This window comes from Hemitrygon akajei, chromosome 22 (genome assembly GCF_048418815.1).
Source record: "Hemitrygon akajei chromosome 22, sHemAka1.3, whole genome shotgun sequence".
Classification (NCBI taxonomy): domain Eukaryota; kingdom Metazoa; phylum Chordata; class Chondrichthyes; order Myliobatiformes; family Dasyatidae; genus Hemitrygon; species Hemitrygon akajei.
The window spans coordinates 56,829,832-56,844,153 of record NC_133145.1 but is presented as its reverse complement, the minus strand read 5'-3'; the positions used below and the strand labels follow the sequence as shown (position 1 = coordinate 56,844,153).

At 43.0% G+C, this 14,322-nt stretch overlaps 1 protein-coding gene across 1 annotated transcript in view; it reads left to right on the top strand.

Moving 5' to 3' along the window:
• st6galnac (ST6 (alpha-N-acetyl-neuraminyl-2,3-beta-galactosyl-1,3)-N-acetylgalactosaminide alpha-2,6-sialyltransferase) overlaps positions 1 to 12,484 on the top strand; it is a 73,522-nt gene extending 61,038 nt beyond the window's left edge. Inside the window, exons 7-9 of the mRNA XM_073026300.1 lie at positions 4,959 to 5,042; positions 7,515 to 7,614; positions 11,583 to 12,484. Of these exons, the coding sequence (XP_072882401.1) occupies positions 4,959 to 5,042; positions 7,515 to 7,614; positions 11,583 to 11,777 (379 nt within the window). The 3' untranslated portion in view covers positions 11,778 to 12,484. The remainder of the gene's footprint in view (positions 1 to 4,958; positions 5,043 to 7,514; positions 7,615 to 11,582) is intronic.
• The last annotated feature ends 1,838 nt before the right edge of the window (positions 12,485 to 14,322 follow it).

The following is a 14,322-nucleotide window of genomic DNA, read 5'->3' as shown; positions in this document are numbered from 1 at the left end:
ACTACACTTGTTCATTTATATATTGAGAAAAATGATCCAATATTACATGTATTTGTTGGAAAAAGTATGTGAACCTCTGGGGTAATACCTGCTATAAAAGCTATTTGGGTCAGATGTTCCAATCAATGAGGTGAGATTGGAGGTGTGTGTTGTAGAGGTGCCCTACCCTATAAAAAAGACACACAAAGTCAGGTTACTGACAGAGCTTGCTCTTCTCAAGAAAGATCTGTTTATATGCACCATGTCTTGATCAAAACAACTTTCAGAGAACATTATATGAAGAATCGTAGAGATGTAAGAAGCTGTAAAGGTGACAAAAAGCATTTCTAAAGACCTGAGTGTTCATCAGTCCACAGTAAGAGAAATTGTCTACAAATGGAGGAAACTCAGTACTGTTGCTACTCTCTGTAGGAGTGAGCGTCCTGCAAAGATCACACCAAGAGCACAATGTGCAATGCTGAAGGGGGTGAAAAAGAGCCCAAGGGTAACAGCAAAAGACCTGCAGAAATCAAGAAAACCACTGAACAAGAATGGTGTTCATGGAAGGACACCACAGAGGAAACCATTCCTCTCCAAAAAAAAACATTGCTACCCATCTCAAGTTTGCAAAAGAGATCACCTAGATATTCTACAATGCTTCTGGGACAATGTTCTGTGGACAGATGAGATAAAAGGTGAACTTTTTGGCAGAAATACACATTGCTACGTTTGGAGGAAAAAAGGGCACTGCACGCCAACACCAAAACCTCATCTCAACTGTGAAGCATGGTGGAACGAGCATCGTGGTTTGGGGCTGCTCTGCTGCCTCAGCATCTGGACAGCTTGCAATCGTTGAGGAAACAATCAATTCAGAATTGTATCAAGACATTTTACTGGAGAATATCAGGGTAGCAGACCATCATAACAGTCCAACATAAGTTTAATAGAGGTTGGATAATGCAACAAGACAGTGATCCAAACGACAAGAGTAAATCAACAACAGAATGGTTTAAAAAGAAGGAAGTTTGTGCTTTGGAATGGTCGAATCAAAGTCTTGAACTTAATCCTATGGAAATTTTGTGGAAGGACCTGAAGCAAGCAGTTGATGCAAGGAAGCCCACCAACATCCCAGAGTTGAAGCAGTTTCGTAAGCAGGAATGGTCTCAAGTTCTTCCAAGCCGATGTGCAGGACTGATAAACAGTTACCAGAAATGTTTGGTTGAAGTTATTGCTGTACAAGGGGATCACACCAGTTCCTGAAAGCAAAGTTTCACATACTTTTTCCAACAGATACATGTACAATTGGATCATTTTTCTCAATAAATAAATGAACAAGTATAATTTTTTGTGTGCAAACACGAGGAAATCTGCAGATGCTGGAAATTCAAACAACAACACACACAAAATGCTGGTGGAACACAGCAGGCCAGGCAGCATCTATAAGGAGAAGCATTCCTTATAGATGCTGCCTGGCCTGCTGTGTTCCACCAGCATTTTGTGTGTGTAATTTTTGTGTGTTATTTATTTAATTGGGTTCTCTTTATCTAGTTTTCGGATGCATGAAGATCTGATCACATTTTGGGTCACATTTTTGCAGAAATAGAGAAAATTCTACCGGGTTCATAAACTTCATAGCCCCACTGTAGCAGTAGGCCCTCTATAGATTGGGGACCATGGATGTTGCTTCCTAGCTGTCTACCCAAGTATGATATGGAGAACAAGCTGTTGCCCCTACAGCAGGTTTCCCCTCTCTTCGCAGCTGAGGAATCCATAGGAGTGGCAGATACAGTGTGGCACTAGTAGTGTGACGGGAGTGGCCAGTCAGTATTGAACTCAACGCAGACTGCATTATCTATTCACCAGAGCACGCTTTAAGCTCTGTTTACCTCATCCTGCTATCACGGACACCCTATGCAAGACCATCGTCACTTCTTATCTGGACGGTGTGCATGTGCACCCATAACTGTATAATATTATGGTAATTCTTTCACTGCCGTCTTATCAGTATGAACTTGAAAGGCCTTATTTCCAACAATGATGAGACAGCCTACACAGGAGAAGTCAAAGCCCTGACACAGTGGTGCCAAGAAAACAACCTCTCCCTTAAAGTCGAAAAAACAAAGGAGATGATCGTGGATTCCAGGAGTAACAGACGGGCTAGCCCCTATTGACGTCAATGGGACTGCGGTTGAAAGAGTGAGTAGTTTCAAGTTCCTCGGCATGCACGTCATCAAAGATCTCACCTGGACTGTACGTACCAGCTGTGTAGTCACCTCAAATGGCTGAAAAAGTTTGGCATGAGTCCCCAGATCCTCAGGGCTTTCTACAGGGACACTATCGAGAGCATCCTGACTGGCTGTGTCACCGCCTGGTATGGGAACTGGACTCGTTTCAATCGCAGGGCACGGCAGAGAGTGGTGCGGACGGCCTAGCAAATCTGTGGATGTGAACTTTCCTCTATTCAGGACATTTATAGCAGCAGGTGCATTTTAAAAAAGTGCCCAGAGGATCATCGGGGACTCCAGCCACCCCAACCACAAACTGTTTCAGCTGCTACCGCCTGGCAAACAGTACCACAGCATTAAGACCAGGACCAACAGGCTCCAGAACAGCTTCTTCCACCAGGCCATCAGATTTATCAATACGCATTGAACTGATTGCACATCTGATGTACATTGTATCTGTAGGTACATGTATGCAAACAATTATGTACACAATCTTAGCATTTGGGCAATACCCTCCCACATTTCCCCTCTTTACGCAACATCAAGATTTTCACTCCCTTGGATGTAAAAAAAATACAAATACTTGTAAATCTTGTAATCTTTGACTGCTTAATCTTGTACATCTTATTTTTAAGGTAACCTTTTTAATTCTTCTAATATTTGTATATCTGTGCATTTGTAATGCAACTGTGACGCTATAATATCCTTTGGAGTCAATAAAGTATCTATCTATCTTTTAGGGACTCCAGCTCCAGGTTGTTCGTTAGGGTTTACAATGGAAGCCTTTCTATTGAGTGGGTATAACTGCAAGATCAGAGTTTTCCTTCTCCGAGATGAGCTGCCAGCCATGGCTGACGAGCTCCATCTTCCCAATGTGACTGGTTTTAAGCCGTCTGTAACTCCCCCTTCTCCATTCAGTAGAAACAGTTCTGCTGGGCTTAGCTACTAAGCTACGCGTGAAGGCAGGAGATGGACTTGGATGTCAGAGGTTATTTGAGACGCACGCCATTGGAGCATTTAATAAGTAGCAGGAGCTTATCCCCACTACCCTCCCACCCCCCCCACCCACAACTTGGCTATGACAACATTAAAGAGCCAGTGAAGAGATAAGTTTTTCGTTATATCACAGAACATATACGGTAGAGTTACGTAGCTTTTAGTGTTATGCTGTTAGAGCTCAGTGTGTCCGGAGTTCAGTTCCGGTGCCATACTGTAAGGAGTCTCTGTACGTCCTCCCTGTGGAATGTGTGGGTTTTCCCTGTGTGCTCCGGTTTCCTCAGGTAGGGTAGGTTAATTCATCATTGTAAGTTGTCCCGTGATTAGGTTAGGGTTAATTGGAATTCTGGGGTTGCTGGGGTAGCATGGCTCGAAGGGCCAGAAGGGCTTACTCCTCATTTTATCGCTAAATTAAAAATAAATAAAGAAACGTAGAACATAGATCTGTACAGGCCCTTCAGCCCATGATGTTGTGCTGACTTTTTAACCTACTTCAGGATCATTCTAACTCTTTCCTCCATTTTTCTGTCATCCATGTACCTATCTAAGACTCTCTTAAATGTCTCTAATGTTTGTGCCTCTACCACCACCCTGGCATTGCGTTCCACATCCCCACATACCCACTGCTCTGTAACATCTATCTCTGACATCCCTCCTGTACTTTCATCCAATCGCCTTAATCAAAGTTCAAGGTAAATTTATTATCAAAGTACATATATGTCACATACCGTATACTGAGATTCATTTTCTTGTGGGCATTCTCGATAAATACAAAGCAACACAACAGAATCAATGAAAAACCTCGCACAATAAGACAAACAACCAAAGTGCAAAAGAAGACAAACAAATATAATAAATGAGTAAGCAATAGGTACAAAGAGCATGAGATGCAGAGTAATGTTATGCTTTCTTGTATTAGCCATTTCCACCTTGAGCAAAAGTCTCTGGCTTTCCACTGTATCTGTGCCTCTGTCTATATTGTACACCATCATCAATTCACCACCCTTTGCTGTAAAGAGAAAATCCCTAGCTCGCTCAAGCTAAACTCATAAGACCTGCTCTCCAATCCTGGTAAATCTCCCCTGCACGCTCTCTGAGGCTTCCTCTTCCTTCCTGTACTGAGCCGAGCAGATCTGCAACAAGTGTGGTCGAACCAGGGTGGACAACTGTATTGCAAGAGTTTTATGGAGCTGCAACGTTACTCCTGAACTCCAGCCCCTGACCAGTGAAGGCCAATACGCCATGCGCTGTCTCAACATGTGTGGCTTCTCTTTTTATGTCAGTAGTTTGAATGGTATTGCAGAGGCTCTGAGGGTCATTAGTGTGAGAATATACAAGTTGGTACCGAGATGAAGACTATAATAACTAGGTTTGCATTTCCAAAATGGGAAGGTGAATGCTGCTGTCCAAAATTGTGCATGAAAGTTGGCAGGGTAAACACCTGGGGCTCACCTCCTATCCGTATGCTTGTGGTGTAGATATCTGTTTGTCCCTCAACTTGTCCCATTCCTTGAAATTGGTCATTAGGTGTAGAATGGCCGCTGTGTGAAGTACTGGAGTCGCGTTGGTTCTTGTGGTTCGGTTCAGTTCCGTCAGAAGTTTGAGGAGGTGTGAGCGACAGGTGATGGAGGAGTGATGTGTATTGAGATTGTAAGATGGTGGTGATGTGGCCAACAGAAACCAGTATCATTCATAATATTGGCTAAAGGGTTGAAGAATATTGTTGCAAAATTTCTAATTTCACATTTTTTGTTTCAGTCCACCTACTTATTTTGGCAAAAATGGGAAGGCGGAAAAATTCAAGATGTATCATCCAGACTTCATCCGATACATCCGAAACAGGTAAAACAGACCTTTAATTCCAGCAACACACACACAAAATGCTGGAGGAACTCGGCAGGTCAGGCAGCTTCTATGGAGGGAAATAAATTGTCAACGTTTTGGGCCGAGACCCTTCATCAGGACTGAAAAGGAAGGGGACAGAAGCCAGGGTAAGGAGGAAGAGGAAGGAGAACAAGCTGGCAGGTGGTAGGTGAGACCAGGTGAGGCGGAGGGTTGGTGAGTGAAAGAGGGGGATAGAGCGAGATGCTGGGAAGTGGAAGAGATTAAAGGGTTCAAAAAGAAGGAATCTGATGGGAGAGAACAGTGGGCCATAGAGCAAAGGGAAGGAGGAGGGGGTTTGCCACTGAAGATGAATATGTGACAGTTGAATGGTCTGAGTCTTGTTATTTTCATCTTCCAGCTACTATTGTTGTGGATCTCCAAACGCAAAATGTACCAATCTGTTGGAACAATGACATAGCTGATAGAACTGCTGCCTCACAGAGAATATATTATGTACAGAGTCATAGAGTACTGAATGCAAACAGGCCCTTCAGTCCATCTAATCCATGACAAGCAATTATTCCACCTAGTCCATATATGTCAAACTCAAGGCCCGCGGGCCAAAACCGGCCCGCGGTGGAATTATCTTTGGCCCGCGAGATAATATCTAATTACTATTAAAGCTGGCCCCAGTAATCGAAGCGCCTATGGCGTATGATATGGCTAATGCTGAGTTTATTCAGGTACCAGGTTTTCAGGGTTTTTAGTGTTTATTCGGCAGTCTTGCTCGGCAGTCTTCTTCATAAGAAACGGAATTTGTAAAGTGAAACACTTTGTAGTTATAGCAGAGACTGAGACACATGAGAGCAGGCTGAAAAAACGGAGGCAACGAAAGCTGCGTTCGCACGCGTCCGACTGATCCGGCCCACATGAAGCTGCATTTTGCTCAATCCGGCCCGTGACCTAAAATGAGTTTGACACCCCTGACCTAGTCGCATTGACCTGTACCTGCACCCTCCATACCCATCTCATCCATGTACCTGTCCAAATTTCTCTTGTAGATGTAGAAGATTATAGCTGGTTTAGTTGGGGTAAATAGATGGATACTTTCCTCATTAGTCAATTACTCTGAGAAATGGTTTATTATGGTCTTGGGTACCAAAACACGATGGGGATATCCTTACTTTGTATGGTGTCCATACAGATTATTACAGGGATTTATAATTGCACATTGATAAATCAATGTTTAACTCCTGGAGTTGAGATGTTACGTTGAAGTTGTGCAAGATTTTGGAGAGGCCTAATCTGAAGCATCGTGTGCAGTTCTGGTCACCCAACTACAAGAAAGATGTCAACAAGATTGGAAGAGTGAAGAGAAAATTTACAAGAATGTTGCCAGGTCTTGAGGACCTGGGTTCTAGGGAAAGGTTGCATGGATTAGGACTTTATTCCCTGGAGCGTAGGAGAATGAGTGGAGATTGATAGAGGTATACAAAATTATGAGGGGTATAGATGGGGTAAATCCAAGCAGGCTTTTTCCTCTGAGGGTGGGTGAGACCAGAACTAGAAGTCATGGGTTAGGTTTGAAAAGTGAAATGTTTAAGGGGAACTTGAGGGGAGATTTCCTCACTCAGAGGGTGGTGAGAGTGTGGAATGAGCTGCCAGTGGAAGTGGTGGTGCAGGTTTGATTTCAACATTTAAGAGAAATTTGGATTGGAACATGGATGAGATGGGTATGGAGGGTGCAGGTGCAGGTCAATGTGACTAGGTGGAATAATTGCTTGTCATGGACTAGATGGTCTTAAAAGTTGAGTCCATCATGATGGTACAAGGAGAAGGCAGTCTTGTGTTACAGAGCAAGTACGATGCAGGCAGATGTAAGAGACATGGTGAGGTTGGTAGTTTAGGATGAGAATTCATCTTTATCATACAGGAGATCCATTCAATAGTCTTATAACAGGAGGTAGAAGCTGCCCTTGAGCTTCAAGGTGCCTGTTTTCAAGCCCTTGCGTCTCCTGCTGGATGGAAGGGGGAGGGGAGAAAATGCTGATGTTGGGCAAGGCCCTTCATGAGGGTAAATCGCAAACACAAGTAAGTCTGCAGGTCAGGGAACATCTGTGGAAGAGAGCAAACGACCGATGTTTTGGGCCAAGGACCTTCTTTGGGACTAAGAGGGAAGTGGGGGGGGGGGGGGGAGATGTATGAATTGGTAGGTGGGGAGGGGAAGGAGGCTAGCTGGAAGGTGTTGGGGAAGACCAAGGTCTGGAGAAGGAAGAATCTGCCAGGAGAGAAGAGTGGACAATAGGAGAAAGGGGAGGAGGAGGGTACCCAGGGGGAAGTAATAGGCCATTGAGAAAACTTGGTCTGTTCCCCATGTCCTTGCATAAGAGGAACAGAGAGATTCTAACTATCTCACTCCAGTATAAATTGTGTTAGTTTAGTACTTGAAGTACCCCAGGACCAATTGTAACGCGTGCATTATTTCTACAGGTTTTTAAGGGCAAACATTTTGAAATCACGACACCGAAACGTCTATCGCCCAACCACAGGAGCAACGATGCTGATGGCTGCCATCCATTCATGTGACGAGGTAGGATGGAGTGTGGTTTTAATTCTCCAGCAGTGCCTCTGGTTTCCAGAGCTGTTGCATCTCCCAGGCGTGTCCTCGAGTGAGACTCTGTGGTAGGACGCCAGCAACCTTTCTGATCAACCTCCGCAGATTTAGAGCAGCACAGTGGTGTGGTGTTTAGCATAGCGCCATTACAGTGCTGGCGCCCCGGGTTCAATTCCCGCTGCCGACTGTAAGGAGTTTCTACATTCTCCCTGTGTCACGAAGGTTTCCGCTGGGTGCTCCAGCCTCCTCCCATCTTTCAAAGACGGATGGGTTAGTAGGTTAGTTGGTCACATGGGTGTAATTTGGCCAGAGGGGCTATGACTACACTGTACCTCTAATATTTAAAAAATGATCGTGCTTGACCTATTAATGTTCCTCCAGCTTTTCACATGTGACTTCAGATTCCAGCATCTGCAGTGTCTTGTGTCTCAACTTTTCTGATAACCTGGCCTACTGACATTCCTTGATTGGAAGTTTTGAGGAGATGACCAAGGTAACCCATGAGGTTAGGGCAGTAGATGTCCACATGGACTTTATTAAGGCAGTTGGCATGGTTCTTCTGGAAGATTAAGATGCATGGGTCCATAGTGATCTGATAATTAAATTTAAGTCTTATGACTGTACATATTTACAACCAAATGAAACGACATTCCTCCAGACCACAGTCCACCCACAAAACATAAGTCACACATAGTGCATAAAACCAAAAAAAAAATTACCACAAATAAGTTAATAAAATATAATTCAAAGTGCACAATAAGGCACAGCACAGGTAAGCAGTGAACAGGAAACTGTTCGCTGTCCTAGCGACGAGACCTCGGTGGTGGCAGGGTATTCATTAGTCTCACAGCCTGGGTGAAGAAGCTGTTACCCAGTCTGGCAGTCCTAGTCCTAATGTTCCCGTACCTCCTTCCTGAAGTAGTGGGTCAAAGAGATCATGGTATGAGTGGCAGGGATCCTCAACAATGCTTTGGGCCCTTCGTATACAGTACAGGTGACCCGGGTTCAATTCCTGTCACTGCCTGTAAGGAATTTGTACTTTCTCTCCGTGACCACGTGGGTTTCCTCCAGGTGCTCTGGTTTCCTCCCACAGTCCAAAGACGTACTGGTTGTTGGGTTAATTGGTTATTGTAAATTGTCCCGTGATTAGGCTAGGATTAAATCGGGCAGTGGGGCTCGAAGAGCCATTAGGGACTATTCTGTGATGTATTCTCAGAAATTAAAAAAATAGTAATTCTGTTATTTCTTTATTTCCCTGTAAATGCCTGCAAGAAAATGAATCTCCAAGTGGTGTATGGTGACAGATACATACTTAGATAAATTTACATTGTCGACAAAACGTTGGATAGGCCGCACTTGGAGTATTGCGTGCAGTTCCTGTCTCCCCACTACTTGAAGGATGTGAAGTCTCTGGAGAGGTTCAGTATGGATTACCAGCATTAGAGTGCATTGTGGGTGGCAGGGTGGAGATGCGTGTCTACAAAAGGAGGTGTAAAGTGTTCATTCCCTCCGCCAAGCCTGCAGGTCACCCTTGGGCGAGGTGCAGCATTTGCTTAGCCCCCACAATCAGGGTCACGTGAAGCCATGGGGGCAGGTGGCGGATGGTCATAGGGGCAGCTGGTTCTGGTTATGTGACCACTGATGTCAGGCAGACAGTCTCTGAAGAGTATTGATAATAGCTGGGGGGTCACCCGTCTTGTAAAGACACTGCCCAGAAGAAAGCAATGGCAAACCCTTCTGTAGATTTTCCAAGAACATTCATGGTCAGGAGGCCATATCACCCGCATTGTATGACATGACACATAATGATGGTGTCATATGACATGGCACATAATGATGATGTCATATGACATGGCACATAATGATGATGTTGAGAGTGTATTAGCTATAGGGAGAGGTTGAACAAAGTTGGTTTGTTTTCCTGTGGTGTCAGAGGCTGAGTGGAGATCTAATAGAAGTTTATAAAATTCTGAGAGGCAGCCTGAATCTTTGCCCCCCCCCAGAGTACTAAAGTGCATAGCTACGAGGGAAAGTTTAAAAGGGATGCACAGGGCACTTTTCTTTATGCAGAGAGTGTGGTAGTTGTCTAGAATGTTCTACCAGGGTGACAGCGAAAGCAGGCTTGATGGTAATATCCAAGAGGCTGGTGGGTGGAGGAATACAGATCATGTGCAGGCAGAAAGGATTGGCTTCAGCACAGACATGGTGGGTTGAGGGGCCTATTCCTGTGCTTCCTCTGCCTTGCTCTGAGTGTTCTGCTGACTGTTTGATTCCTCCCCTGCCTTGGCATCCCGTTCTCAGTTGGCATGACTCTCGACTGTCTTGTCATTCAGCCAGCCTGTCTACTTAATATTGTTTTCAATATTTATTTCTTGAAAATTTTGAAGTTACAGAAGGACAGACTTGATATACTGTGGTGTTCTCATTACTACAGAGGCATTTTTCAAAGACGTTTACAACCCGGTACTCAGGAATACACAACAGATTTATAATCCCTGCCCATATTTTCCTTGCAGAACAAATTAACTGCCATGTAGAATTGCAGATTTATGGTGGAAGTTCATGACTTGAGTAAAACAGGGCACAAAAATAGTTGTTTCTAGTCTGGGATTTGAAGTTAATTTGTACTTGTGCTGAACTAGTAATCCAGGGAATTGCATTGTCCCTTCTGAACAAGATTCCCAAAACTCAAGATTGAGACTTAAAAAAAAGATTAGCACGTAGTTTGGGTAGATAATGGGAATTCTTGTTAGATTTAGAGATACAACACTGTAATAAGCCCTTTTGATTCATCGAGCCCCGTTGCAGCCGTGTGACCAATTAACCTACTAATGCATACATCTTTGGAATGCGTGAGGAAACTAGAGTCTTTGGAGGCCAAACTTCATACAGACGGTGGCAGGATTTGAATCTGGGTTGCAGACACTGTAAATCAATATACTAACTGCTATGCCACCATGCTGCTCATCGATCCTCCAGACCCATTGTTAATTCCTTGATGTTTGGAGCCATTAAAGAAACTCATAGTCAAAAGTTTTAAGTAAATTCTCCTCCATACAAGTCTCTACCACACAGGCACAAAGAACACTTTATCAGCTTAACTTCCTACAATCGACCAACAGAAATCAAGATTGATTCTAAACCTTTATCCCAGGTAAATGTATTTTTAGAACCCTTGACAATTTTTAAAAAACTGGCATTTAATAACTTTCAGGACCTTCTGAAATATTTTATCACCACCAGAATAGTTTTGAACTGTGGTTAATTTTTCTCTAATGGTAGAGAGGTGGAGGCTGGCTGTGTACATTTTGTTAATATCCATGTGACTTTGGTAATGTTGAAACCGACACTGGGGTGAACTCCCTTGTCCTACCAGAGAACACAAGGGGGTCTGTTTAATGACTGTGTACCATTCCCTGTACCACACAGCTCCCGCCCACACTACAAAGAAAATTTATTATCAAAGTACATACGTTTCTCCATGTACTTGAGATTCATTTTCTTGCAGGCATTACGAGGAAAATGAAGAAATACAACAGAATTTATGAAAAAACTATAAGTAACAAAGACTGACAAACAGCCAGTGTGCAGAAGAAAACAGATCTGGCAAATAATGAAAATCAAGAACTTAGTTTACATAACTGTACTGCTTGGTAGTTAATTGGCTGCTGTAAATTGTCCTGTGATTGGGCTCGGGTTAAATTGGCGGTTGCTGGCTGGAGCAGCTCAAAGGGCCGGAAGGGCCCCTGCCCCACACTGTGTAAATAAATAAATTATATTGCATTTCTTTATTTTCCAGTGCCTGCAAGAAAATGAATATCAGGGTCGCCCATGGTGACATATACATAGTTTGATAATCGGTTTTTCTCAGACTGACTTTGATTTTGATGGATTTCCACTTTTTTAACAGATTTCTCTGCTTCATGTTTGTCCTTCACCCTCAGGTCTCTGCCTACGGCTTTATGACGGAAGATTACGCAAACTATTCGGATCATTACTTTGACCGGACCTACCACAGGGTGGTATTCTATTCAAACCATGATATGAGACTGGAAATGCGATTGTGGAAGAAGCTGAATGAACTGGGAGTAATTAAACTTTACACCAAAGACAACAGTGAGAACAAGACAAGGAGATAATACCACCTGAAATAGGGTTGTACTGAAGAATATAATTCACTCTGGGACTTCCATTTGGAAGAATATCATTAACTTCTGTGGTCCTTTCAACATTGAGAAACTGAAACTGATTTGATATTGATGATGCAAATCTGTTTATTGATCAAGTTTTTCCTCTGACGTATGATTATGGTGATTCTTATTCTAAATACTTTTCATTGCTGCTGTAAGAAAGGGGAAAACTGATGGGATGAGGGACTGTGCACTGCTGAAGGTTACTAAATCCAGGGAATTGATCTTTTACTGTGGAGTACATACTGTGTAAATGGAACTGAAAGAATTATGTTTACATTGTCCCATTTATGTTTGTTTAGCTGTTTGATTTTATTTTTTTTCAAAGGTTTGACTTTGTCACTCTTACTACTTTCAAATAATTTTCTAAACTGAGCAATCAGTCACCGTATGCGTTGGGTGGTTTACCCAAGTTAGCATCCAATCTCTCGTTGTATGGGCATGGAAATTCAGGCGCAATTGCTAAGTCTGAGTTGCCCATATCCTTGTTTGTAGCCGTCCTCTACAAGAGAGGCTGGTCCACTGATTGACAGTTGCATGTCTGGGGAAAGTAGTAATTCTGGTTTAAGGCACAATACTATCGGCTGGAGGTGTGATGTTGACTCAAAGTCTTCCTGTAGAAACCAAAGAATAAAACTTTAAAGTTCAAAGTTCAATATGTATTTTTTTTGTCAATGTTTGTATGTCACCATATACTCCCCTGAGATTCATTTTTTCTTGCAGGTGTAATCAAATGGGGAGAGAGTGTAACGGGGTTTTTTCTTTTTCTTTGTTACTGTGTATGTAATCAAAATGGCGTCTTTGTTTTGTTACAAGTAGGAATGCTGGCGCCTGTATTAATAGTAGGAATGCTAGGTTCTTTGTTATGATAAGTGCTGGAAGCTTGTTTGGGACTGTAAACTGATTGTTGGCGGGGCTTTTGGGGAGTCGGCGCGATGGAGTGAGAGAGATTAAATGATGGAGCGATTAAATGAGTACAATTTATAAAGATTACTATAACTAAGCGATTACTAACGATACAGTATATATGAATAAGAGAAAAAAAAGAAAAGGCGCCAAACTTATCAAAGTCCAAACCACTTCGTGCACAACCGTTGGAGCTCAATTACTGAAGTCTTCTGGTATTCGATCCCATCCGAATTTCTCGACCCGCCTCCTGGGACCCCCACGGTGGTCGACCAGTCGCTCCACACTCCTCTGTCTCCGTCTCCTCTCATCACCGAAAACCTTGGGCTGGGGACCCCCGCTCGGGGTCCGTACCGTCGCCCAGCTTCCAGCCCCCCGTCCTCTCTCTCTCACTCCATCGCGCCGACTCCCCAAAAGCCCCGCCAACAATCAGTTTACAGTCCCAAACAAGCTTCCAGCACTTATCATAACAAAGAACCTAGCATTCCTACTATTAATACAGGCGCCAGCATTCCTACTTGTAACAAAACAAAGACGCCATTTTGATTACATACACAGTAACAAAGAAAAAGAAAAAACCCCGTTACACTGGCATTCACAATAGAACAAAGAAATACAATAGAATCAATGAAAGACCACACACAAAGTCTGACAACCGATGTGCAAAAGAAGATAATCTGTGCAAATGTATAAAAAAATTAAATAAATAATACTGAGAACTTAAGTTGTAAAGCCAATGAAGGTGAGTCCATAGATTATGTTCAGTGATCAGTTCAGTGCTGAGGTGAATGAAGTTATCCACACTGGTTCAGAAATTTGATGGTTATAGGGTAAGAATTGTTCCTAAACCTGGTGGTGTGGTACCTAAGGATCCTGTACCTACTTCCCAATGGTAGCAACGAGAAAGGAGCATGACCTGGATTGTGGGTGTCCTTATGATGTGCTGTTCTCAAAGGAAGAATGCTTGGTTCTGTCTTTAGCTTGTGTCTAAGCTTTGGCTGCTGACAGCCAGGATGTACACTAAATTAAGGAATTTCTTTGATAGTGTAATAAAAGAATTTATACAGGCAGCTCTTCAACTCGTCATCTTCCATTCTAGGGACAGTGCTGGCTTTGAGCAGAATGCTGGCCCAATGTTGCTCATGGGAGACTTGTAGTAACTGTGAAGTGCTCCCTCTGCCTTTAGAGTGGCACACCACAATATTGGACAGGTTAAGATTCGAACAGTGAATGGTGAAAGGCAGGACGTCCTGTGATTTGTCTTTTAAGGTTGCGGAGATGGGATAAATTCTTGTGCAATTGGTGCAAGTTGCAGTGTAATGGTACGTACAGGTACATAAAATTGTAAGAAGCCTAGGTAGGGTTGATAATCAGAATATTGGATCCCATGTTCTGGATCAGAATACCACATTGTCAAATATCTTCCTGAAGTCCATCACCAATGCAGATGACTGGGTATCATCATCAGCATTACCCCACACTACTTCACTACTTTTTAAACCTCTGTTTCTGCTCTAATTGAGTTTATTATTTAAATATTTATAAATATTAAATAGTTAAATTAAATGAGTTAATTTAACTGTGAATT